At 40.9% G+C, this 27,272-nt stretch overlaps 1 protein-coding gene across 2 annotated transcripts in view; it reads right to left on the bottom strand.

The window, feature by feature from the left end:
* Nucleotides 1–9,218: 9,218 nt before the first annotated feature.
* LOC133543748 (zinc finger protein 568-like) overlaps nucleotides 9,219–27,272 on the bottom strand; it is a 60,842-nt gene continuing 42,788 nt past the window's right edge. The window contains exons 1-3 of one of the 2 annotated variants that reach the window (XM_061888516.1): nucleotides 22,302–22,447; nucleotides 17,124–17,415; nucleotides 9,219–10,050 (exon numbers count right to left, since the gene is read on the bottom strand). In XM_061888516.1, the coding sequence (XP_061744500.1) occupies nucleotides 9,335–10,050; nucleotides 17,124–17,316 (909 nt within the window). In that variant the 5' untranslated portion in view covers nucleotides 17,317–17,415; nucleotides 22,302–22,447 and the 3' untranslated portion in view covers nucleotides 9,219–9,334. Of the gene's footprint in view, nucleotides 10,051–17,123; nucleotides 17,416–22,301; nucleotides 22,448–27,272 lie in introns of those variants that run through there. The other variant, XM_061888517.1, reaches the window with a different exon arrangement.

Genomic DNA, 27,272 nt, shown 5'->3' with positions numbered 1-27,272 from the left:
TTCTCGATTCAAAATCAATACTTTTTTAATAACATTGGGTGCCAGTTCTACAACTAATTACGTTACTCCATAAAGTCGACAAACAGCTATGTTTTTATTTACTAAAATTCTAACGAGAAATATTTTTTAAAAATGTAATAAACATGTAATAAAAACAATTTTAATTGATTACGAATCATTAAAAATAAGAATCGCGATTCAATCAAAAGATCGATTTTTTTTTTGCACCGCTGTTTAAAAGGATACTCTTCAAATGGGTTTGTTTTGTGATTGATGCTGTATTACTGCCTTTTCCATGTTTAACCCTATTTTGGCTAACATCAGATCGTTTGTTTTGCTCATCCTTCTTTTTGATTGATTGATTGAGACTTTTATTAATAGATTGCACAGTACAGTACATATTCCGTACAATTGACCACTAAATGGTAACACCCCAATTAGTGTTTCAACTTGTTTAAGTCGGGGTCCACGTTAATCATTCACTCTCTCGCTTGCTTTGTCGTCCTGCTTTCTGAAGCGTACTTAAAATACCTTCGCTTTTTCTGAATCATTTCTTTATTGAATTGGAACAATACCAAAACATCAGTTGCATGACATATTGTGACTGAGTGAAAAACCAGAGTCACACCTAAATTGTCGTTTCAAGACAAACAAAAGGTGGCAAATTGTCCAGGGTGCACCCCGCCTTTCACCCGAATGCAGCTGAGATAGGCTCCAGCGACACCCCCCCGCAAACCCCGAAAGGGACAAGCGGTAGAAAATGGATGGATGGACACAAACATTTTTTTAAATATATGTTGATTGGCAACACTAAATTGGCCCTAGTGTGTGAATGTGAGTGTGAATGTTGTCTGTCTATCTGTGTTGGCCCTGTGATGAGGTGGCGACTTGTCCAGGGTGTACCCTGCCTTCCGCCCGATTGTTGCTGAGATAGGCGCCAGCGCCCGCCGCGACCCCAAAAAGGGAATAAGCGGTAGAAAATGGATGGATGGATGGATTGGCAACACTAAATTGTCCCTAGTGTGTGAATGTGGGTGTGAATGCTGTCTGTCTATCTGTGTTGGCCCTGCGATGAGGTGGCGACTTGTCCAGGGTGTACCCTGCCTTCCGCCCGATTGTAGCTGAGATAGGTGCCAGCGATCCCGAAAGGGAATAAGCGGTAGAAATGGATGGATGGATATTCGTGTGTATACTTTTTGATTTTATTTAATTTGTGTGTATATATAATTATATATATATATATTTACTTTTAAATTTTTTTAAGGATTCATTAAAATGAATAATATACAGTTTACACATATTTGTTCCGATGACAAAGTTGAATAATTCCAACAATTCTGAAGAATTTTAATTATGCAATTTTTTCCGGCGTGACAATACTGTTTAAATCAATCAAATCAATAAAAGTTTATTAATTAAGTGTTTCAAAGGGCTATAGAAAACCACAACGGAATCCCTAAAATGTATAAAAAAAATATCAATCAATTGTGTTTATAATATATAAACTCATTGTCCACGACACCTTGTTAGGTGTTAAAATATATTTTCTCATGCAGTTTCTCGTTTTATTTCCCGGGGAGCCAAATGGCAGATTTGTGATTATAATTGAGCCCGAGATAAAAGATAAGGGGGTAATTGTATTGATGAAGTAGCGAGGCTAATCAGGCTACCCAATCACTTTCTGGCCTGTCCACTCCAAACCGCCTTAGTGGTGGAACAGTCTCCAGGTGCGTTCATCATCCATTCAAAGCCTCTTTACTCGCCCGCTCAATGCCACAGGCGCCTGGCCGCCTTGTCGACGGACGAGAGTGCTCCAAACCAGGGACGTCAGTAGACCTAATACTGGGGCACACCTGGGGCACATATGAATTCATGAAAGTGCAAAGTGCGTGAGAAAAAAAACAACACATTCAACACTTATTTGTCATGAAAAAAAACATAAGTTACAGTATTTAAAATATTCAATCATATCAGACTATGTTGTTGAGATCTTTGATAAACCCGTGAAATGTACTGCGGTAATAATACAGTTGGCCTACTTGTAATAATAAATTTGGCCTACTTGTGCATTTTACTCCAGACTTCGAAACGATTACTGATAAAAGCAAGAACTAAGAGCAATGAATTGTTTTGAATCATTGATTAAATGTGCAAGTGACCACTCCTCTTAACAAAATTGGTGCAGTACAGGTTCAATTTGTTGGTTTTCCGACATGGACTTGTTTCTTCAGCATTGTCCACACGTTTGAGTCAGGACTTTGGGAAGATCTTCATTCTAGCCTGATTTACCCATTCCTTTACCACTTTTGACATGTGTTCGGGGTAGAGATGTCCGATAATGGCTTTTTTTGCCGATATCCGATATTCCGATATTGTCCAACTCTTGACCACCGATATCAACCGATACCGATATATACAGTTGTGGAATTAACACATTATTATGCCTAATTTTGTTGCGATGCCCCGCTGGATGCATTAAACCAGGGGTGCCCATTACGTCGATCGCAAGCTACCAGTCGACCGCGGGGGGTGTGTCAGTCGATCTCCAGCCAGGCTTTTAAAAAAAAATAGACCTAAAAATTAGTGATCATCAATCTTCACCAAGACGTCACTTAAATGACATTCACGGTACCGGAGGGTCTTGTGAGATGACGCTGGCTGCTGCAAGATCATTATTATGAAAATATGACCGAGAGGAAGGCGAGAAACACTTTTTATTTCAACAGACTCTCGCGCCGTACCTTCCGTCAAAACTCTAATGGCCGACGGCACATTTCCTATCTTCACAATAAAAGCCCTGCTTCATGCTGCCTGCGCTAACTAAATACAGAGTCTCGGAAAACTGGCGTGCACAAGCGATCCCTCAGAAAGCTGGTGTGCACATCACTTGTGCACGCCAGCTTTCCGAGACTCTTATTTTGTTAGCGCAGGCAGCATGAAGCAGGGCTTTTATTGTGAAGATAGGAAATGTGCAGTCGGCCTTTAGAGTTTTGACGGAAGGGACGGCGCGAGAGTCTGTTGAAATAAAAAGTGTTTCTCGCCTTCCTCTCTGTCATTTTTTCATAATAATGAACTGGCAGCAGCCAGCGTCATCTCACAAGACCCTCGGGTGCCGTGAATGTCAATCAAGCAAGCTACGGAATTTGCCGCCAATGTTTTTCTTGTAAAGTGTATGGAAGCTGGATGAATTAGATGGCAAAAAACAACCACTTTCATGAGGTATTGTACAGAAAGGACAACTTTTTTTCTCCTCCATTTGAAAATGTGGGCGTTATCATCATTACTGTCTGATTCCAATCAATGCAAGTCATCAGAATCAGGTAATACACCAACTTATATTCTTGTCTTTGTGAAAGAAAGACATCTATATGTGTTACACATGCTTGTATTATCATTAAACACAATTAACTTGTTTACAAAAATGTCTCTTTCATAAATAAATAAATATAAATGATATATATAAATGAGGTAGATCCCCTCGAGTTGGTCAATTGAAAAGTAGCTCGCCTGCAGAAAAAGTGTGGGCACCTCTGAGCTAAAGTTATGCACAAAGCAAATTATAACCTGCTTACCCAAGAATGTACAACACTTCTCAAAATAAGAGGAGAAATATATATTCTTAGAGAAAAATGTAATTGAAAACATTTGTATGTATGTGGAATTAAATTATGGAATGGATTAAGCAAAGCAATCAAACAATGTACTAATATGATCCACTTCCGGAAACTCTTCTAACTTAAAGTGTTCACAAAGTACAAAGAAGAAGAACCATGATAAACGTTATTAATGTATTTCATCCATCCATTAATTGCTCCACAGTAAGTCTTTGCCATCGTCCAGCATACTGTTTCTGATTACGTTGCAGCCAGTTGAATTGAATTGAATTATATTTTATATAGCGCTTTTCTCAAGTGACTCAAAGCGCTTTACATAGTGAAACCCAATATTTAAGTTACATTTAAACCAGTGTGGGTGGCACTGGGAGCAGGTGGGTAAAGTGTCTTGCCCAAGGACACAACGGCAGTGACTAGGATGGCACAAGCGGGAATCGAACCTGCAACCCTCAAGTTGCTGGCACGGCCACTCTACCAACCGAGCTATGCCGCTCCACAGTTCAGTTTTAGTTTTGTTCTGCATAGCCTACCCTAAGCTTCAGTGCCTTTTCTTAGGGGCACTCACCTTTTTGTTTATTTTTTGGTTTAAACATTGTACACCTTTTTACCGGCACACTGCCCCCCGCTAATTCCGACATCTTCAAAGCAATTAGCTACTGGATGCCACCTACTGATATGGAAGAGTATTACACGGCTGCACTAACGAGCTCTAGACAGCACCGACGCTCAACAACAACACATCATTTGCAGACTATAATTACTGGTTTGCAAAAAAATATTTTTAACCCAAATAGGGGATAGGTTGATTGGCAGCACCAAATTGGCCCTAGTGTGTGAATGTGAGTGTGAATGTTGTCTGTCTATCTGTGTTGGCCCTGCGATGTCCAGGGTGTACCCCGCCTTCCGCCCGATTGTAGCTGAGATAGGCGCCACACGATCACCACACGATCCTTGACAGAACCGGGTCAGGGTCCAGTGGCATGGACTCCGAGACGACTGGGGACCCTTTACTGTTGCAGCCTTCTCTCCACCATGGTCGTTCTTAAATCTACCGTCTCCACCGTATCCCTGGCTAGGGGGCAGTCAGGTAATAGGCCTTTGCCAAGGACCACCTCGGGTAACAGTAGTAAAGGGGTTAACCTCCTAGTGCCCCCAAACCCCATAGAGGAGCCTGCACTGTTGGATGCACTTTAACGTCTCAGTGTGCCGTGGCACAGTGGTTAAGAAACACTGGTCTGTGATATGCAGACTATTTTTTTCTTTTTTTTTATTGGTGAAATTTTTACTGGGGCCCTGCAGATCAACACTAAAGACGCTGAGATCATTATCCATGCGTTTGTTACGTCTCGTCTCGATTACTGTAACGTATTATTTTCGGGTCTCCCCATGTCTAGCATTAAAAGATTACAGTTGGTACAAAATGCGGCTGCTAGACTTTTGACAAGAACAAGAAAGTTTGATCACATTACGCCTGTACTGGCTCACCTGCACTGGCTTCCTGTGCACTTAAGATGTGACTTTAAGGTTTTACTACTTACGTATAAAATACTACACGGTCTAGCTCCAGCCTATCTTGCCGATTGTATTGTACCATATGTCCCGGCAAGAAATCTGCCTTCAAAAGACTCCGGCTTATTAGTGATTCCTAGAGCCCAAAAAAAGTCTGCGGGCTATAGAGCGTTTTCCGTTCGGGCTCCAGTACTCTGGAATGCCCTCCCGGAAACAGTTCGAGATGCTACCTCAGTAGAAGCATTTAAGTCTCACCTTAAAACTCATCTGTATACTCTAGCCTTTAAATAGACCTCCTTTTTAGACCAGTTGATCTGCCGCTTCTTTTCTTTCTCCTATGTCCCACTCTCCCTTGATTCTTCTATTACCCCCAACTCCAGCATGGATTTTAATTCTTCCCGAACCACTTTGCGTTTGTGTTCGGGGAGCCTATAGGGTCTCAATATGATGTTGGATGAGGTTAGTGCGTCCGGGCTGAGGGGAGAACACATCAGAGAAGGGCAACATCCTCTCTCTGCGCTAACGTGAGCTGATCGTTAACGAGGGGGAGGAGCACGGCAGAGCACGAGACCTCTGGCTCTAACTCCTCCACCTCCTCAACCACCGTCACCATAGAAACAGGCGCCGCCTCCTTCCGTGCTTTCAGGAGATTTATATGATACATTTGGGTGGCTCCGGTCCGGGCGCCAGACCGCGTAGTCCACATCACCGACTTGGTGTGTGACCTCAAAGGGTCCTTGCCACCAGGCAAGTAATTTCGAGCTGGATGTTGGGAGTAAAGAACATTTCCTTAGCTGAGTCCCCCTGCTATACACACGCTGCTGACGTTCCCGGGCACGGAGCAAATTCTCGCGTGACAAGTGTCCCACCGTGTGGATTTTGCTTGCATGTCCATAACGTATTGAATTTCGTTTTTGCTGAAGCTTGGACTCTCCTCTCAGCTTTCTTTAATTACATCCAAAACCCCACACAGCTTTTTGTCGTATAATAATTCAAAAGGCGCAAAGCCTGTGGAGGCCCGAGGTACATCCCGCATTGCAAACAGCAGGGGATCCAGCCATTTATCCCAATTTGGTTTGTCCTCGTGCGTAAACTTACGGATCATGGTTTTCAGCTTCTTATTTAGCCCATCTGCTTTTGGGTGGTATATGCTGGTGCGGATTGCTTTAAGTCCCAATAATCTGTATAGTTCCTTTATCGTGCGTGACATAAAGGACGTACTCTGGTCAGTCAGAATCTCTTTTGGGATTCCAACTCGGTAGATGACCTGAAACAGGGCCTGCACAACACTCTCTGCAGAGATGGAGCGCAGTGGCACTGCTTCGGGATAGCGCGTTGCGTAATCCAGTAGAACTAGCACAAAGCAATATCCCCGTGTGCTCGGGTGGAATGGTCAGATGAGGTCCAAATCCATTCTTTCGAATGGGACCTCGATGAGCAGCAATGGTCGCAAGGGCGCTTTGGATGTGGCTGCCAGTTTCACCATCCGGCAGTCCAGGCAGGCAGCACACCAGCGGCGCACGTCTGCCCGGCCAATTGAATTGGACCATGACCCAATTAAGTGTTTTATCATAACCCATGTGGCCAGCCATGGGATTGTAATGCGCCGCCTGGAAAACCATTTCCCGGCGGCGTTGCGGCACCAACAACTGGGTGATTTCCAACTGGGCTCACTCAGTATAATTTATATCTAATAATTGAGAAATGAGGAAATACCCGTGCTGTACCCAGGCGCACCAGCTGACCGTCAATGTAAGCCACCTGGTCCCAGTCCGCAAGCAAAGTTTCATCTCGGGACTGCTTGAGGGGAAAATCTTCAATAGGGTGCCAGTGGGGGGCCGGGTGGGCTTCCCGCGAAGCCCCCGCCGGTTCCCGCTCGGCAGTGTCGGATGGACCCGCGTTGAACTGCGCAGATCTTCCCCTTTCCTACAGTCCGTGAATGCACCCCCACGCATTGTGTCACTAGACTGTTAAACCCCGGCCAACTTGTGCCCAAAATTATGGGGTACGAAAGGTGCGTACTTACAGCTACCTTGACCCCATGCTTTTGTCACTCATACCAAATTTCCACTGGCACCATAGGGTACTCGTGCACATCCCAATGAACACACCTATTTTTTAGCCATGTTGCCAGCCTCAAAGCCTCGGGTCGAACCAGGTTCTGGTGGATCACGGTCTGCTCGCAGCCCGAATCCACCTGGTATGTACTCCCTTGTACCCTGACCGTGATACAGTGCGTCCCACTTAAGGGCCGGCCACCCGGCTCACGTGCCCCACCTCCACCTACGGAGATCTACGACTCGCGTAATTGGCACGTTCACGCCTCCCAAGCGTTTCAGGGGCCATCTGCGCGGGGGATGTCCTGAAGGCAGCAGCCGGGACCTACGGAGAAAGAGCAGAGGGAGAGTCACACGGGTCATGTGTGGGAATCTGCAATACTGCCTCCTCCTTTTGTTGTGCGCTTTGTTCGCGCGTTGTGGGTGCCGGCTGCGCCTCGCGGTGAACGGCCAGGTGGTCCTCGGCGAGGGTCACCGTTTCCGCGAGGTCCCGGAGCCAGTGGTACCGGATCCAGTTGGCCGTTCACGTTGGGATCGCCTCCATGAACTGCTCCCGGATGATCTGGTCCAAGAGTCGGCCGTCTCCCTCTCCCGGCTGCAGCCAGCGTGTCGCCGCCACCTGGAGCCGTTGGCCTAAGGTGGACAAGCAGTCCTCCTTCCGCAGGCGCATCAACCGGAACTGGCGATGGTACTCTTCCGCGGTGCACCCCATCCGGTCCAGCACCGCCCTCCTCAGGTCCGGGAAGTGCACGAGGGAGGCCGCCGGTAAGCTAAGCGCCGCTCGTTGCACCTCCCACGTCAGGAGTGGCAAAAGTTGCAAAACCCCCACTCCTCTTCTTCCAATACCTGCAAGATCAAGCTCCTCTGGTGGCTGTTTGCTGCCACCTCGGCGAGCACGCCCGCGACAGCTATTAGGGTGTCATACTCCCCCGCCTTGTGTGGTCCAGCCATGTTGGGTGACAAATTGTGGAAGACTCTCTCCTCCAGGTTCCTCGGACCACCAAACACTGACATGACAGCTGCGTTTATGGTTCTGAACAATGATTTATTTTGTAATAAAAGTCTCTTTTTATCCATTGAGCCTCATGATCCCAGACATACGGTGGCATCAGCGAGTAAGTGCCGCAGCGACTTATTTTTTCCGTCTCGTGCGCTTAAACAGTTTTCTAAAGTGGACTTTCAAGCGAAGCAGGAGATAATTACTAAAGGAAGACCAACGCCGGGGTCGAATGGTTTGTTTCAATCAGCAGGACGGAAAGTTACTCTCTCTTTCCAAACGGAGTGGCATATATGAAAGGCCTAGCTTTGTGGATGTTCTGCAAGAAACCGCCTTTTTTCAACCTGTGGAACTGTGTGGAATGAAATGGGACTTTGTGACCTAAAGAATTTGCAAAGAAGCCTCACCAAACATGAGCGGTGGGCCGCTCATATTCAAAGCTAGATTGCTCTAAAAACGTTTGGGATGACGATGTTAGACTTGGCTTTGGATGAACAGCAGCGACTCGACATCAGTGTCCACAATGCTAAGGTAAAAGAGAACCGAGAGATTTTAAAAGATGTCATCAATGCAACCTGCTTCCTCGCCAAACAGCGGCTCGGATTTCGTGGAAATTATGAGAGTAGAAGCTCTGCTAATTGCTGAAACTATGTTGAACTCTTTTAAGACTTCTAAAACTGAAGGAGGACTTTTACCAGAAAGTGAAGGCTATTTCTATCCAGAAGGACCGGCGCATAGACTTCATTTAGAAGGTAAGACGGCAAAAACATTATTTTTGTTTCGTTTTTTTAGGAAACGCACATTTTGTATGGGTAAAGAATGCAGAAATGAAACAACCCGTAAACTACCGCCAATCAGATGGCAAATAATCTGCGCTGTATATTTGTAAATCTGATTCTGATTACGTCAGTGCCTCACCAGCTATAAACATCACCGCTCGTCAGTGTTATACATGAACCTTTTAACACACAGTGCAACCAACCGGTTTCTCTCCAGTGTGTGTTCTCCTGTGTGGACGTGTGTTGCTTCCTGATGAAACTGTTCTTACAAACACAGCAGCTTTAATGTTTCTCTCCAGTATGTATTCTCATGTGTAATAACACTTCATCCTCGGTGTTAAATATTTTAGCACAAGCTGAGCAATCGATGGGTTTCTCTCAAGTGTGTTTTCTCATGTGTGTGGTCATGGTTTGCTTTCTGGAGAAAATCTTCATACAAACAGAGCAAGTAAAGGGTTTCTCTCCAGTATGTGTTCTCATGTGTAATATCATCTCATACTTAGTGATGAATCTTTTAGTGCAAGCTGAGCAAGCAAAAGGTTTCTCTCCAGTATGAATTCTCATGTGTGTGGTCATGTGATGCTTTCTGGAGAAACCTTTCTTACAAACAGAGCAAGTAAAGGGTTTCTCTTTAGTATGTATTCTCATGTGTTCTGTAAAATGACTACTTTGTCTAAATGATTTTCCACATTCAGAGCAGTCGTAGGGGTTCTTGTTAGCGTGATGTCTTGCATCACCTTTAGAGTCATTTTTACCCTCCAAAGGTTTTTGGATGTCGTCACTGTGATCCGAAGAGTCTGACATCATTTCGTCCATGTCTGACAGTGGAGCAAAGATGCGGTCTGGTTCTGAGTTTATATCTTCACAATTCTCTCCATCAGCTTCTGTGATGTGTTGAGTTACAAGCTCCGCCCCTCTGTTCTCCTCACTTTTACTGTGTCGAATGCGTAAGGACTGAGCTTCATCTTCATCATGAAGCTGCTCCTCTTTAATGTGGGAGGGGGCCTGTGGCTCCTTCTGTCCCACACTGGTGTGCCACTCCTGCTGCCCGGAGGGAATCTCTTCATGATTCCTCGCTGACACCTGCTGGACGTCTGCAGAACATAGAACACAAATGAGGTGTGACTGTATTTTAGTTTGCAGCTCTTATACCAACGATCCACATTATGTGAGGTTGTAATTATAAAATATATGCATGAAAACTAAAATATCTAAATCATTTATAGCTCTTATTACACATCTTACTGGAAGTCGTTTATGGTTGTGGACTTTTATTAACCAACAACAGGACAAAAATCAAATATAGTGATGATTCATTAATAGTTACCATATTTCCTTGAATTGCCGCCGGGCATATAGTATGTGCCTGCATTGAATTACTGCCGGGTCAAATTCGCTTCGCAAAATAATTAGCGCATGCTTATTATTACCGCCGTGACGTCACGAGTGACACTTCCCCTGTCATCATTTTCAAAATGGAGGAGGCTGATTTCAATACCTGTAATTTGAAATCGCATAAAGGGAAGAAGATTTAGAGCTATTCAGTAGGATTTAAAGGCCTACTGCAGGGGCGCTCACACTTTTTCTCTAGGTGAGCTACTTTTCAATTGACCAAGTCGAGGAGATCTACCTCATTCCTATTTATAATTTATATCTATTTATTTATGAAAGAGACATTTTTGTTAACAAGTTAATGGTGTTTAATGATAATACAAGCATGTTTAACACACATAGATTCCTTTCTTTCATGAAGACAATAATATAAGTTGGTGTATTACCTGATTCTGATGACTTGCATTGATTGGAATTAGACAGTGGTGCTGATAACGTCCGCATTTTCAAATGGAGGAAAAAAAAAGTCCTCCTTTCTGTCCAATACCACATGAAAGTGGTTGGATTTGGCATCTCATTTGTCCAACTTGCATACTCGTTTTTAAACACTTTGTTATGAGAGTAGCATATGTGTGTGGCCCTTTAATGTCTGGCAGCAGGTGAGTGACGTCAGTGAGTGTGCGGGTGGGCAAGCAAGTGAGAAAGCGGTCGCTGAGGGCGGGGGAGAAATACATTGGCATCAAACTCCGTAGCTTGCTAGCTTGTGCACGCTAGCTTTCTGAGACTCTTATTTTGTTAGCACAGGCAGGATGAAACAGGTCTTTTATGGTGAAGACAGGAACTGTGCAGTCGGTCTTTAGAGTTTTGACAGTAGGTACGGAGTCTCTAGAAATAAAATGTGTTTCTCTGCGTCCGCCCTGTTAGTGATTTTTGTCTTAAATATGAGCTCGCAGCAGCCAGCGTCATCTCACAAGATCCTCGGGTGCCGAGAATGTCAAACAACTGACGAAAGTGAAGTCTTGGTATGATTGATGATTGCTCATTTTTATGTCTATTTTTTAATGCCTGGCTTGAGATCGACTGACACACCCTCCGAGATCGACCAGTCGATCGCAATCGACATAATGGGCACCCCTGGCCTACTGAAATGAGATTTTCTTATTTAAACGAGGATAGCAGGTCCATTCTACGTGTCATACTTGATCATTTCGCGATATTGCCATATTTTTGCTGAAAGGATTTAGTAGAGAACATCGATGATAAAGTTTGCAACTTTTGGTCGCTAATAAAAAAGACTTGCCTTTACCGGAAGTAGCAGACGATGTGCGCGTGACGTCATGGGTTGTAGGGCTCCTCACATCCTCACATTGTTTATAATCATAGCCTCCAGCAGCAAGAGCTATTCCGACTGAGAAAGTGACAATTTCCCCGTTAATTTGAGCGGGGATGAAAGACTCGTGGATGAGGAAATTTAGAGTGAAGGACTAGAAAGAACAAAAAAAAAAGTTAAAAAAAAAAAAAAGGCGAGTGCAGTGGGAGCGATTCAGATGTTATTAGACACATTTACTAAGATAATTCTGGAAAATCCCTTATCTGCCTATTGTGTTACTAGTGTTTTAGTGAGATAAATAGTACCTGAAAGTCGGAGGGGTGTGGCCACGGGTGTGTTGACCGCGAGTGTGCCTGAGGGAAGTCACGCAGCTTCAGGAGGACACTGGCTTCGCTGATGTCTCCGGTAAGAGCCGACTTAATACCACAATTTTCTCCCCGAAAACTTGCTGGTTGACACGTGGTCGGGATCCATGTTCGCTTGACCGCTCTGTTCCATAGTAAAGCTTCACCTTCGGGAATTTTAAACAAGGAAACGCCATGTGTTTGTGTGGCTAAAGGCTAAAAGCTTCCCACCTCCATCTTTCTACTTTGACTTCTCCATTATTAATTGGACAAATTGCAAAAGATTCAGCAACGCAGATGTCCAGAATACTGTGTAATTATGCGATTAAAGCAGACCACTTATAGCTTGGATCGGGTTGGAAAATAATGTCCGCTTCAACCCGAGACGTCATACCGCGACGTTTTCAACACGACACTTTGCGGGAAATTTAAAATTGTAATTTAGTAAACTAAACCGGCCGTGTTGGCATGTGTTGCAATGTTAATATTTCATCATTGATATATAAACCATCAGACTGCGTGGTCGGTAGTAGTGGGTTTCAGTAGGCCTTTAAGGTCCACGCTATTGAAAAGAACAGTAAGCAGCTATATTTTATTAATATAACTATGGAGCCGACGGTCCGACAGACAGGCAGGGCAAGCTGGAGTTGGTGGCGCGGGAACTCCCTCGTCATGTGACGAGGGAGAGAGCACCGAGTTCCCAAAGAGTAAATAGAGCAAGAGCATACCAGTTACTTCCTGCTACCTGCATACAAGTACAGCTGATTGGACTGTGGCGGTCATGTGACTAGGAAGCGCGCAAAGAGTAAATAGAAAGGCAAGAGCCTAATAGTCTCCACAAATGTATGAATGTATTTGACAAATGCGTTACATAAAAGGTAAGACCATAATAAAATTTTTTATTAAATCTGCTTTTCATGATGGTATCCTTACATCACACTCAAATTTTTACTGCATGCCTTTGGTAAGCGCCGGAGTCAGAAGAGGTTTTAAATAAATTAGCGCATGCTTATTTTACCGCATGCCTATGGTAAATGCAGGGGTGAGAAGAGGTTTTAAATTAATTAGCGCCCCGGCGGCAATTGAAGGAAATACGGTAGTTAGTTAAATGGAAATGCAGTCACAGGTGGCAGCTGTCGGGTCCTAGTCCTTGTTTGTTTACATGGACGCGTGCTCACAAGATGCAAAGTTGAATGATAAAATCCAACCTTACCTGAACAAAAAACAATGCATGATTTATCCCCGAGAGTCTTGATACTATATATACATATATACATACATATACATATATATATACATACATATACATATATATACAAATAAATTGTGGCCATCCATGCCTTTTTAAGCTTTCATCTCTTTTGTCGTGTATAATGACGTCTGGAACTCAAGATAGTTCGACATGTCTGGGAACGCAACCGGCAGATAATCCTTGGTATTACTCAACAAATCTTTAGGGCTCTATTCCGTTTCATAGTTAAATTTCTTTTCTCATATCTGCTTTTCGCAGAAAGATCTAGGCCCTTTATGTACTCAGAGAGTTTGCGTGCACCTTGCATAACACCCATCTTGACTTGGTTGACCACCACGTTTTTCACTTCCCGGAATAAGTACATAACTGAATAAACATATATTTATATATATTAGGGGTGTGGGAAAAAAATCGATTCTAATCGAATATGTTGTGCGATTTAGAATCGATTCGCATTTTTTTAAATATCGATTTTATTTGATTTTATATCAATCCAACAACCCACTACACAGCAATACCATAACAATGCAATCCAATTCCAAAACCAAACCTGACCCAGCAACACTCAGAACTGCAATAAAAAGAGCAATTAAGGAGACACAAACACGACACAGAACAAACCGAAAATAGTGAAAGAAAAATGAATATTATCAACAGTATCAATATTAGTTATAATTTCAGCATAGCAGTGATTAAAAATCCCTCATTGACATTATCATTAGACATTTATAAAAATAAAAAAAAAAGAACAATAGTGTCACAGTGGCTTACACTTCATCGCATCTCATAAGCTTGACAACACACTGTGTCCAATGTTTTCACAAAGATAAAATAAGTCATATTTTTGGTTCGTTTAATAGTTAAAACAAATTTAAATTATTGCAATCCGTTGATAAAACATTGTCCTTTACAATTATAAAAGCTTTTTAAAAAAAATCTACTACTCTGCTAGCATGTCAGCAGACTGGGGTAGATCCTGCTGAAATCCTATGTATTGAATGAATACAGAATCGTTTTGAATCGTATCGTGAGACACCCAAAGATTCGCAGCTCTAATATATATGTATGTATATAAATATACATATGTGTATATATATATATATATATATATACATATGTGTATATATATATATATATATATATATATATATATATATACATGTATACATATATATACATACACACATGCATACATATATATATAAATATATATATATATATATACAGTATATATATATACACACACATATATATACATATATACACATAAATAAATATATACATACACATACATATATATATATACATACACATATATATATACATACACATATACATATGTATATATATATACATATATATATACACACACACATACATACATACATATATATAGGGTGTACCCCGCCTTCCGCCTGATTGTAGCTGATAGGCGCCAGCGCCCCCCGCGACCCCAAAAGGGAATAAGCGGTAGAAAATGGATATATATATATATATAATGTATGTATGTGTATACACATGTATATATTTATATACATGCATACATACATAATATATACAGTATACATACATACATACATATATACATATAAGGGCTGCGAATCTTTGGGTGTCCCACGATTCGATTCAATATCAATTCTTGGGGTCACGATCCAATAATATATTGATTTTTTCGATTCAACTCGATTCTCGATTCAAAAACGATATTTTTCTGATTCAAAACGATTCCGCATTCATTCAATACATAGGATTTCAGCAGGATCTACTCCAGTCTGCTGACATGCTAGCAGAGTAGTAGATTTTTTTTTTTTTAAAAAGCTTTTATAATTGTAAAGGACAATGTTTTATCAACTGATTGCAATAATGTAAATTTGTTTTAACCATTAAACGAACCAAAAATATGACTTATTTTATCTTTGTGAAAATATTGGACACAGTGTGTTGTCAAGCTTATGAGATGCGATGCAAGTGTAAGCCACTGTGACACTATTGTTCTTTTTTTTTTATATAAATGTCTAATGATAATGTCAATGAGGGATTTTTAATTACTGCTATGCTGAAATTATAACTAATATTGATAATTTTTTTGATAATATTCATTTTTTTCCCACTACTTTTGGTTTGTTCTGTGTGGTGTTTGTGTCTCCCCTCAATTCAATTGCTCAGTTTATTGCAGCTCTGAGTGTTGCTGGGTCAGGTTTGGTTTTGGAATTGGATTGCATTGTTATGGTATTGCTGTGTAGTGGTTTGTTGGATTGTTTAAAAAAAAAAAAAAAAAAAAAAAAAAAAAAAAAAAAATTCGATTTTCTTAAAAATGAGAATCGATCCTGAATCGCACAACGTATTTGAATCGATATATATATATATATATATATATATATATATATATATATATATATATATATATATACACACACACACATAATAAATCTGAGTATGTAACTGAGTCAAAGACCTACTGAAACCCACTACTACCCACCAAGCAGTCTGATAGTTTATATATCAATGATGAAATATTAACATTGCAACACATGCCAATACGGCCTTTTTAGTTGACTAAATTGCAATTTTAAATTTCCCGGGAGTTTCTTCTGGAAAACGTCCCGTAATGATGACGTTTACGCCTGACGTCACGGGCTGTTAGGAAACATGAGCGCTGCACACACACACAGCTATAAGTCGTCCGCTCTAACCGCATAAATACACAGTATTTTTGGAGATCTGTGTTGCTGAATCTTTTGCAATTTGTTCAATTAATATTGGAGAAGTCAAAGTAGAAAGATGGAGTTGGGAAGCTTTAGCCTTTAGCCACACAAACACAAGGTGATTCCTTGTTTAAAATTCCTGGAGGTGAAACTTTACTATGGATCACAGCGAACGTAGATCCCCGACCGAATGTCAACCCGCAGGTTTCGGTGAGAAAATTGTGGTAAAAAGTCGCTTCTTACCGGAGATCAGCTGAGCTTGTGCCGCCCATAAAACTGCCATCGACTTTCCTGAGACACTGCGCGTCAACACACCCGTGGACACACACCTCCGACTATCAGGTACTGTTAAACTCACTAAAACACTAGCAACATAACAGAAAGATAAGGGATTTTCCAGAATGATCCTAGTAAATGTGTCTAAAAACATCTGAATCCGTCCCAATGGTCCGTCGCTATCAATATCCTCAAACACAAATCTTTCATCCTTGCTCAAATTAATGGGGAAATTGTCGTTTTCTCGGTCCGAATAGCTCTTTTTGTTGGAGGCTCCCATTAAAAACAATGTGAGGATTTGAGGAGCCATCAACATGTGACGTCATCGTCTGCGACTTCTGGTAAACGCAGGGCTTTTCTGTTAGCACCAAAAGTTGCTAACTTTATCGTGGATGTTCTCGACTAAATCCTTTCAGCAAAAATATGGCAATATCGCGAAATGATCAAGTATGACACATAGAATGGACCTGCTATCCCCGTTTAAATAAGAAAATCTCATTTCAGTAGGCCTTTAAAGTAGAATATTCTTCTCTCATGTCATGTTTAAAATATACAAAATAAACTTTTACATTTAAACATTCGCACATTAAGGCTATTGATAAAATATAATCTTGCAACGTGTTTCTATATGTAAATTCATGCAGAAGGTTGCAACAGAAAGTTTTGATGTCAAATAGAAAATGGATAAATCACTCATTTTAAAAGGTGTCATCTCCCAATTGTTCTAGACTGACGTTTTCTTTTCCGACTGTTATAAAACAAAAACAAATCTAAAAGAAAAAATCTGGTTTCTACAGGATAATCATCATGAAGACATTGTCAAATAAAATTCACAAATTTAGTGAGCAATATACAAGCTGTTGATTCGGTGTAATCTTTTAGAATTGACTTTTACATTACACGATAAGGTAAAAAGATGTAAACAAACCTGCTCTGTGTGCCACAACTTGAGGTTTGAAAACAGCATCCAGTAGTTCCTTGAGACGTTTGTTCTCCTCCTTTGTCCTAAAAAGTTCCTCCTCGTACTCTGCTATGGTTCTTTCCAGCACTCCAAATATTTCTTTAACAGTAACATTTAGTCGCTCCTCCATCAACATCCTCACCTTTTGGAATTTGCACATTTTTCCAAATTGAGTGTGTTACAAGTTTCAAAAGTGATTAACTGGAGTAACAAATGATTTTTGTCGGGTCCCACTGCCTTCACTCTTCTGTGTGAACTCCTGGAAAACAGAATAACGGAAAAAATTTATGAAGGGGTGAACCGTCATTTTCTACCTCGAATCTCCGTCTGATTTATTCAAAATTTTCCAAAATCAGCAGACAAAACAATAACATTCTTCCAGTGAAATCAAGTTTCAGTTTCAAGGTCCATTTGTTGGTTTGAATTCTAGCACAATGGTTAACTCTTGGGCTTCACGGTGGCAGAGGGGTTAGTGCGTCTGCCTCACAATACGAAGGTCCTGCAGTCCTGGGTTCAAATCCAGGCTCGGGATCTTTCTGTGTGGAGTTTGCATGTTCTCCCCGTGAATGCGTGGGTTCCCTGCGGGTACTCCGGCTTCCTCCCACTTCCAAAGACATGCACCTGGGGATAGGTTGATTGGCAACACTAAATTGGCCCTAGTGTGTGAATGTGAGTGTGAATGTTGTTTGTCTATCTGTGCGATGAGGTGGCGACTTGTCCAGGGTGTACCCCGCCTTCCACCCGATTGTAGCTGAGATAGGCGCCAGCGCCCCCCGTGACCCCGAAAGGGAATTAGCGGTAGAAAATGGATGGATGGATGGTTAACTCTTCTTTTTCCACGCATCAATGAGCAACATCTCACAACCACATATTCACAGAAATTATGGATTTAGACACAAACATCACTCTTTTAAGTGCAATCCTGTCTATTAAATAGACTGTTTTTAGAGATACATGCATTTTTTTTTAATACAATCAATTCACCATTAAATCAGTGCAATAATGTAAATCATAACCACTCTGGTTTTAAATTATTAATGGAATGACTTTGGGCTTCAAACACAAAACACAATACACATAGGGAGAACGGTTTAGTTTATAGGACATATTTGCAACTCAGACCGGATTACATAACTCCTCCTTTAAAACTTCAACAGCCTTTCTTTAAATTGTAAACAGCAGACATTGCTTTCCTTAACATTAGCAGTCATACAATACATGTTCAGATACCTCGAACACCAAAACAAAGACAGCCAGGGAGTGAGGACATCAACACAGATACTGTAACAATCCAGGAATGGAGGCTCATACAACTTCTTTAGTTTGTCTTGTCTTTATCGTACAAGATGCGATACAACCACACAATAACTCCAATGTGCGTCTCCCCTCTTTTCCCGGCAAAACTCGAACGCTTCCTTCCTATCAACAACGGAATGGAATGCACTCCCGACAGGTGTAAAAGAAAGAGCATCTCTATCCTCCTTCAAAAACCGCACTAAAAGAACACCCCCAGGCAGCTACAACCCAAGCCTAACCCCCTCCCGGATTGTAAAAAATCAAATGTATATACTTGTTCTTGCTGATCACCCCTCGCTGTACATATTCTAGCAAGTGAGACCTACACTATTACAACGACATAATTGTTGATGACCATACTTGCCAACCTTGAGACCTCCGAATTCGGGAGATGGTGGGGGGTATTCGAGGTGGGAGAGGGCGAGCTCGAGTGGTGAGCGGTTGGAGGTGGGCGGGTTTGGGGTTGTAGGGAGGTGTATTTTCGGTGACGATTGCAAACGTTTTCATTCGCTCGAATCTCTTGCCAAACACAGTATCATCAGTAGGTATCGTTGAGTCGTATGTTAATATTTGATTGAGTTGTATTATTTGTTGGCTGTGATGTAATTTGGGACGTTTTATGGCAAAAAGTCAGTCATGGCAATTTTCGAGAATTCATACAGCATATAACCCCAATTCTTCAGAGTTTGCACCGGCTCCCTGTTCATTTTAGAATTGATTTTAAAACATTGCTGTTTGTTTTTAAATCTTTACATGGACTGGCACCTCAATATATCTCGGACCTTATCCAAATTTACATTCCTGCGCGCGCTCTGAGGTCCGAGAGCCAGTTCCAGCTCGTGGTGCCCAAGACCAGACTTAAGACCAGGGGAGACAGGGCCTTCTCTGTGGTCGGCCCTAAGCTCTGGAACACTCTGCCGCTCCATGTTCAAACTGCTTCCACAGTGGAGTGTTTTAAGTCTCGTCTTAACACCCACTTTTATTCTTTGGCTTTTAACACTACGTGAGTTGTGTGGTCCTCTGTTCTCTGTTGTCCTCTGTGTTTTTTTATACACAGATATATATATATGTGTTTTTTTATATTTTACTGTTTTAATTGATTTTACCCTTTAAAATAGTTTTTAATCATATTTGTTTTTATATTGTTTTTATATTTATTTTTTGTTTTTATTCAGTCATTGGTGGAGCATAATATATATATATATATACTTTTTTTTCAATTTTATTTTATTTATTTTTTATTTTTTTTTACAATTGTTTTTAACATGGCTGTGCAGCACTTTGGAAACGTTATTGTTGTTTAAATGTGCTATATAAATAAAGTGGATTGGATTGGATTGGATACAGTGAAGTGAATGTTAGCATAGTAAGTTAGATTGCTGTACAGCACGTAAATTACATATTTTGTGGCGTTTATTTATCCATTTAAGTTCAACACACAGCATAATGCATGTTTTATTGTAGCATGCTTGTGTGTGTAAGTGGCTGTGTGCGCATGTCTGTAATGTAAGCATCCTTTTTGCTTGTATGTTTTCAGTTTTACCCTTTTCACGGTCAATAAACCTGTGGACTAGAAGACGTTTTTCCAGAGTGTTTGATCAAGAAAAGGTGTTAGGGTAAAGCCAAGATATTCCTACATATCGAGGGCGGCACACCAAGGATAAAGCTTTTATCTTTAAAAGCCTACTGAAATTAGATTTTCTTATTCAAACGGGGATAGTAGGTCCATTCTATGTGTCATACTTGATCATTTCACGATATTGCCATATTTTTGCTGAAAGGATTTAGTAGAGAACATCCACGATAAAGTTAGCAACTTTTGGTGCTAACAGAAAAGCCCTGCGTTTACTGGAAGTCGCAGACGATGACGTCACATGTTGATGGCTCCTCAAATCCTCACATTGTTTTTAATGGGAGCCTCCAACAAAAAAGAGCTATTCGGACCGAGAAAACGACCATTTCCCCATTAATTTGAGCGAGGATGAAAGATTTGTGTTTGAGGATATTGATAGCGATGGATTAGAAAAGAAAAAAAAAACGGATTCAGATGTTTTTAGACACATTTACTAGGCTAATTCTGGGAAATCCCTTATCTTTCTATGTGTTGCTAGTGTTTTAGTGAGTTTAACAGTACCTGATAGTCGGAGGTGTGTGTCCACGGGTGTGTTGACGCGCAGTGTCTCAGGAAAGTCGATGGCAGTTTTATGGGCGGCACAAGCTCAGCTGATCTCCGGTAAGAAGCGACTTTTTACCACAATTTTCTCACCGAAACCTGCGGGTTGACATTCGGTCGGGATCTACGTTCGCTGTGTCTCAGGAAAGTCGATGGCAGTTTTATGGGCGGCACAAGCTCAGCTGATCTCCGGTAAGAAGCTACTTTTTACCACAATTTTCACACCGAAATCTGCGGGTTGACATTCGGTCGGGATCTACGCTCGCTGTGTCTCAGGAAAGTCGATGGCAGTTTTATGGGCGGCACAAGCTCAGCTGATCTCCGGTAAGAAGCGACTTTTTACCACAATTTTCTCACCGAAACCTGCAGGTTGACATTCGGTCGGGGTCTACGTTCGCTGTGTCTCAGGAAAGTCGATGGCAGTTTTATGGGCGGCACAAGCTCAGCTGATCTCCGGTAAGAAGCGACTTTTTACCACAATTTTCTCACCGAAACCTGCGGGTTGACATTCGGTCGGGATCTACGTTCGCTGTGTCTCAGGAAAGTCGATGGCAGTTTTATGGGCGGCACAAGCTCAGCTGATCTCCGGTAAGAAGCGACTTTTGACCACAATTTTCACACCGAAACCTGCGGGTTGACATTCGGTCGGGATCTACGCTCGCTGTGTCTCAGGAAAGTCGATGGCAGTTTTATGGGCGGCACAAGCTCAGCTGATCTCCGGTAAGAAGCGACTTTTTACCACAATTTTCTCACCGAAACCTGCGGGTTGACATTCGGTCGAGGATCTACGTTCGCTGTGATCCATAGTAAAGTTTCACCTCCGGGAATTTCAAACAAGGAATCACCGTGTGTCACCGACGTCCCACTGGGTGTGAGTTTTCCTTGCCCTTATGTGGGCCTACCGAGGATGTTGTAGTGGTTTGTGCAGCCCTTTGAGACACTAGTGATTTAGGGCTATATAAGTAAACATTGATTGATAAAGGCTAAAGCTTCCTAACTCCATCTTTCTACTTTGACTTCTCCAATATTAATTGAACAAATTGCAAAAGATTCAGCAACACAGATCTCCAAAAATAATGTGTATTTATGCGGTTAAAGCGGGCGACTTATAGCTGTGTGTATGTGCAGCGCTCATGTTTCCTAACAGCCCGTGACGTCAGGCGTAAACGTCATCATTACGGGACGTTTTCCTGAAGAAACACCCGGGAAATTTAAAATTGCAATTTAGTCAACTAAAAAGGCCGTATTGGCATGTGTTGCAATGTTAATATTTCATCATTGATATATAAACTATCAGACTGTGTGGTGGGTAGTAGTAGTCCTTTAAGAAGCTTTAGTGGTTTTCACAGAGAATGCACTTTTCCTTTCTTCTTGTCTAATCGGTCGTTTCGTAAACAGTGTTCATAAAGCCGCACTTAGCCCGTGTAACACTCAAAGCCACACATGAATATGGAATGGTTGCAAACAACCCAGGATAATATAGATAATAAACTGAGGAGAAGAGACACAAACATTGCACCTCCATTAGAGCAGTGAGCTAGCCAGCAAAGAAGCTACTTGCTAAGTAGCAACGAGCTAAAACAAGGAAAACAAGCTCTCGTCGCACAATACTATTTCTACATTTACACACACTCACAACGTCTTCGTATTACTCATAAAAAAGACACAAGACTTACAGAAAATATTTCCAAAGCACTTCGTTGGAAGAAACCACAAACTTGGAGCGCTGAAACACGTAAATCTGCCTCCTGTGTAAACCAGCGAGCGTGGAGACTACCGGAAACTAGAGGAGGGAGCAACTCGCCTTCAAAATAAAGTTCCCTTCTCATTACCTGATAATGTTCCGTCAAACTCCCCGTCTGGTATAAATACCAGAGGTGTGTAGTAACGCGCTACATTTACTCCGTTACATCCACTTGAGTAACTTTTGGGATAAATCTTACTTCTACGAGTAGTTTTCATGCAACATACTTTTACTTGAGTATATTTGTAGAGAAGAAACGCTACTTTTACTCCGCTCCATTTATCTACAATCAGGTCGCTACTCGCTACTTTTTTTTATTTTATCGATCTGTTAATGCACGCTTTGTTTGTTTTGATTTTGTCAGACACGCATTCAAAGTAGGAACTACGCATGCTTGCGTTTCACCAATCACATGCAGTCACTGGTGACGTTGGACCAATCAAACAGAGCCAGTTGGTCACGTGACCGTCACAAGTAGAACCCGACATGTTGAAAAACTTATTGGGGTGTTACCATTTAGTGGTCAACTGTACGGAATATGTACTGTACTGTGCAATCTAATAATAAAAGTTTCAATCAATCAACCAATCAATCGAAAGTGTAAAGGAAAAAAGACACTTTTTATTTCAACCGTACTTCCCGTCAAAACCCTAAAGACTGATCGCACAGTTCCTGTCTTCACAATAAAAGTGCCGCTCCATCGCACCTGCGCTAACAAAATAAGAGTCTCCGAAAGCCAGCTAGCAAGCTACGGAGTTTGCCGCCAATGTATTTCTTGTAAAGTGTATAAAAACGAATATGGAAGCTGGACAAATAAGATGCCAAAAACCAACGACTTTCATGATGTATTAGACAGGAAGGAGGAACTTTTTTTCTCCTCCATTTTGAAAACCGGGACGTTATCAGCACTATACTGTCTGTTTCCAATCAATGCAAGTCATCAGAATCAGGTAATACACCAACTTATATTCTTGTCTTCATTAAAGATAGGAATCTATATGTTAAACATGCATGTATATTCATTAAAACACCTTTAACATGTCAACAAAAACGGCAAAATAAATAAATATAAATTATATACTGTATATATAAATGTATATATATGATACGTGTGTATGTATATGTATATATGAGGTAGATCACCTCGACTTGGTCATTTATTAAGTAATTGATTAACGTTGAAAAACTTATTGTGGTGTTACCATTTAGTGGTCAATTGTACAGAATATGTACTGTACTGTGCAATCTACTAATAAAAGTTTCAATCAATCAATGAATGCCTACTGAGCCTATGGTGCTGTTAAGTTATTGTGGCTCAATTTGCCTTATTTTTTTTTATTTTAATGTATTATTATTTAATATATAATATTGTTTTAGTTGCTTGAGAGATATTCCTGGCTCTGAATTTGCTCATTGCTATTTTTATGTTTTTGTGCATTATTTGTTGCCGTAATCATTAAACGAACAGGTTACTCATCAGTAACTCAGTACTTGAGTAGTTTTTTCACAACATACTTTGTACTTTTACTCCGGTAAATATTTGGGTGACTACTCCTTACTTTTACTTGAGTAATACATCTCTAAAGTAACAGTACTCTTACTTGAGTACAATTTCTGGCTACTCTACCCACCTCTGATAAATACTACACTACTATTTGAACTGCAGTAGGAACATGCTTGATACAAGTTTCAGAAACCCAACATAACTTAGTCTGTATCAATTGCTGCCAAGAGAAGGACTATCTCAGAGACGGCGGAGTGAACCGCCATTTTCTTCCCCGAATCTCTTTCAAAGGCAATGGTGTCAAACTCAAATAGAGACCGGGCCAAAATTTAAAACTGAACAAAGCCGCGGGCCAAGGTTGAACAAATTAACCTTTTAATAGGGACCCAAACAAGTTTTATTACTCAAGTAAAAGTAAGGAGTAGTCACCCAAATATTTACTTGAGTAAAAGTAAAAAGTATTTTGTGAAAAAACTACTCAAGTACTGAGTAACTGATGAGTAACCTGATTACGGCAAAAAATAATGCACAAAAACATAAAAATAGCAATGAACAAATTCAGAACCAGGAATACCTCTTAAGCAACTAAAACAATATTATATATTAAATAATAGATTGCACAGTACAGTAAATATTCCGTACAATTGACCACTAAATGGTAACACCCCAATAAGTTTTTCAACATTTATCAATTACTTAATAAATGACCAAGTCGAGGTGATCTACCTCATATATACATACACACACATATCATTTATACACACATATATATATGTATATATATATATATATATATACATATATATTAAATATATATATATATATATATATATATACATTTATATATACAGTATATAATTTATATTTATTTATTTTGCCGTTTTTGTTGACATGTTGAAGGTGTTTTAATGAATATACATGCATGTTTAACATATAGATTCCTATCTTTCATGAAGACAAGAATATAAGTTGGTGTATTACCTGATTCTGATGACTTGCATTGATTGGAATCAGACGTTCACGTTTTCAAGTGGAGGAGAAAAAAAGTTTCTCTTTTCTGTCTAATACCACATGAAAGTCGTTGGTTTTTGGCATCTTATTTGTCCAGCTTCCATATTCGTTTTTATACACTTTACAAGAAATACATTGGCGGCAAACTCCGTAGCTTGCTAGTTTGTTTGCGCTGGCTTTCGGAGACTCTTATTTTGTTAACGCAGGCGCGATGGAGCGGCACTTTTATTGTGAAGACAGGAACTGTGCAATCAGTCTTTAGGCTTTTGACGGGAAGTACGGTTGAAATAAAAAGTGTCTTTTTTCCTTTACACTTTTAATTGATTGATTGAAACTTTTATTATTAGATTGCACAGTACAGTACATAATCCGTACAATTGACCACTAAATGGTAACAACCGAATACGTTTTTTAACTTGTTTAAGTCGGGTCACGTGACCGCCTGGCTCTGTTTGATTGGTCCAACGTCACCAGTGACTGCATGTGATTGGTGAAACGCAGGCATGCGTAGATTCTACTTTGAAGCTCTGTCATTAACCAAAACAAACATTAACAGATCGATAAAAAAAAGTAGCGAGTAGCGAGCTGAATGTAGATAAATGGAACGGAGTAAAAGTAGCGTTTCTTCTCTATAAATATACTCAAGTAAAAGTAAAAGTATGTTGCATAAAAACTACTCGTAGAAGTACAATTTATCCCAAAAGTTACTCAAGTAAATGTAACGGAGTAAATGTAGCGCATTACTACCCACCTCTGCATTTAAATAGTTACCAAATAGAACATTGGATTGCGGAAATGTTTTTTGATAATATTATGATATTCACAGATGCATCAAAAACTATAAATAGTAAAGTAGGAGCTGCTGCAGTTATCCCACAAGGAAATATAGTGTTAAATAAAAGAATTAGTGATAAACTATCTGTTTTTACGGGGGAATTGGTAGCAATTTATATGGCAGTTAACTGGATAGAGGAAAACAAAGCAAGGAAAGTAGCCGTGTGCTCGGACTCCAGCAGTGCATTGACGAGCATAAAAAACATAGCATCAGAAACAAGACAAGATATAGTTTATGAAATAGTTCAGGCAATCTACAGGATAAATAAAGCGGGAGGTGTGGTAACATTTCTCTGGGTTCCTGCTCATGTAGGAGTTGAGGGAAATGAGTTAGCTGATAGGTACGCAAAACAAGCAACCACTAAAACAGAAGTAAATATGGAGATTAAGCACAGTAAAGAATCAATCAATCAATCAATGTTTATTTATATAGCCCCAAATCACAAATGTCTCAAAGGACTGCACAAATCATTACGACTACAACATCCTCGGAAGAACCCACAAAAGGGCAAGGAAAACTCACACCCAGTGGGCAGGGAGAATTCACATCCAGTGGGACGCCAGTGACAATGCTGACTATGAGAAACCTTGGAGAGGACCTCAGATGTGGGCAACCCCCCCCCTCTAGGGGACCGAAAGCAATGGATGTCGAGCGGGTCTAACATGATACTGTGAAAGTTCAATCCATAGTGGCTCCAACACAGCCGCGAGAGTTCAGTTCAAGCGGTTCCAAGACAGCAGCGAGAGTCCCGTCCACAGGAAACCATCTCAAGCGGATCAGCAGCGTAGAGATGTCCCCAACCGATACAGGCGAGCGGTCCATCCTGGGTCCCGACGAGCGGTCCATCCTGGGTCTCGACTCTGGACAGCCAGTACTTCATCCATGGTCATCGGACCGGACCCCCTCCACAAGGGAGGGGGGGACATAGGAGAAAGAAAAGAAGCGGCAGATCAACTGGTCTAAAAAGGAGGTCTATTTAAAGGCTAGAGTATACAGATGAGTTTTAAGGTGAGACTTAAATGCTTCTACTGAGGTAGCATCTCGAACTGTTACCGGGAGGGCATTCCAGAGTACTGGAGCCCGAACGGAAAACGCTCTATAGCCCGCAGACTTTTTTTGGGCTCTAGGAATCACTAATAAGCCGGAGTCTTTTGAACGCAGATTTCTTGCCGGGACATACGGTACAATACAATCGGCAAGATTGTATTGTACCGTATGAGCATAGTGATGAGCATAATTAAGATAGAACACAATACAAAGTGGCAGGATAATTGGAATAAGGAAACAAAAGGTAGAGAGTTTTACAAAGTCCAGAGGAGAGTAGGTGTCATGAGAGGAGAGGGTAGAAATAGGAAAGAAGAAGACATTATTATTAGAATGAGATTAGGACATACTTATCTAAATAGTTCACTAAAATTGATAGGCAAACATACTACAGGGCTGTGTGATTTTTGCCATCAAATAGAGAATGTTGACCATGTCTTAATACAATGTAGGAAATATAATAGAGAAAGAGAAATATTGGAAAATGCGACTGTGTTGGATCCATTATG

Source organism: Nerophis ophidion, linkage group LG26, assembly GCF_033978795.1.
Source record: "Nerophis ophidion isolate RoL-2023_Sa linkage group LG26, RoL_Noph_v1.0, whole genome shotgun sequence".
Lineage (NCBI taxonomy): Eukaryota > Metazoa > Chordata > Actinopteri > Syngnathiformes > Syngnathidae > Nerophis > Nerophis ophidion.
This window is presented reverse-complemented; position numbering and strand designations above follow the sequence as displayed.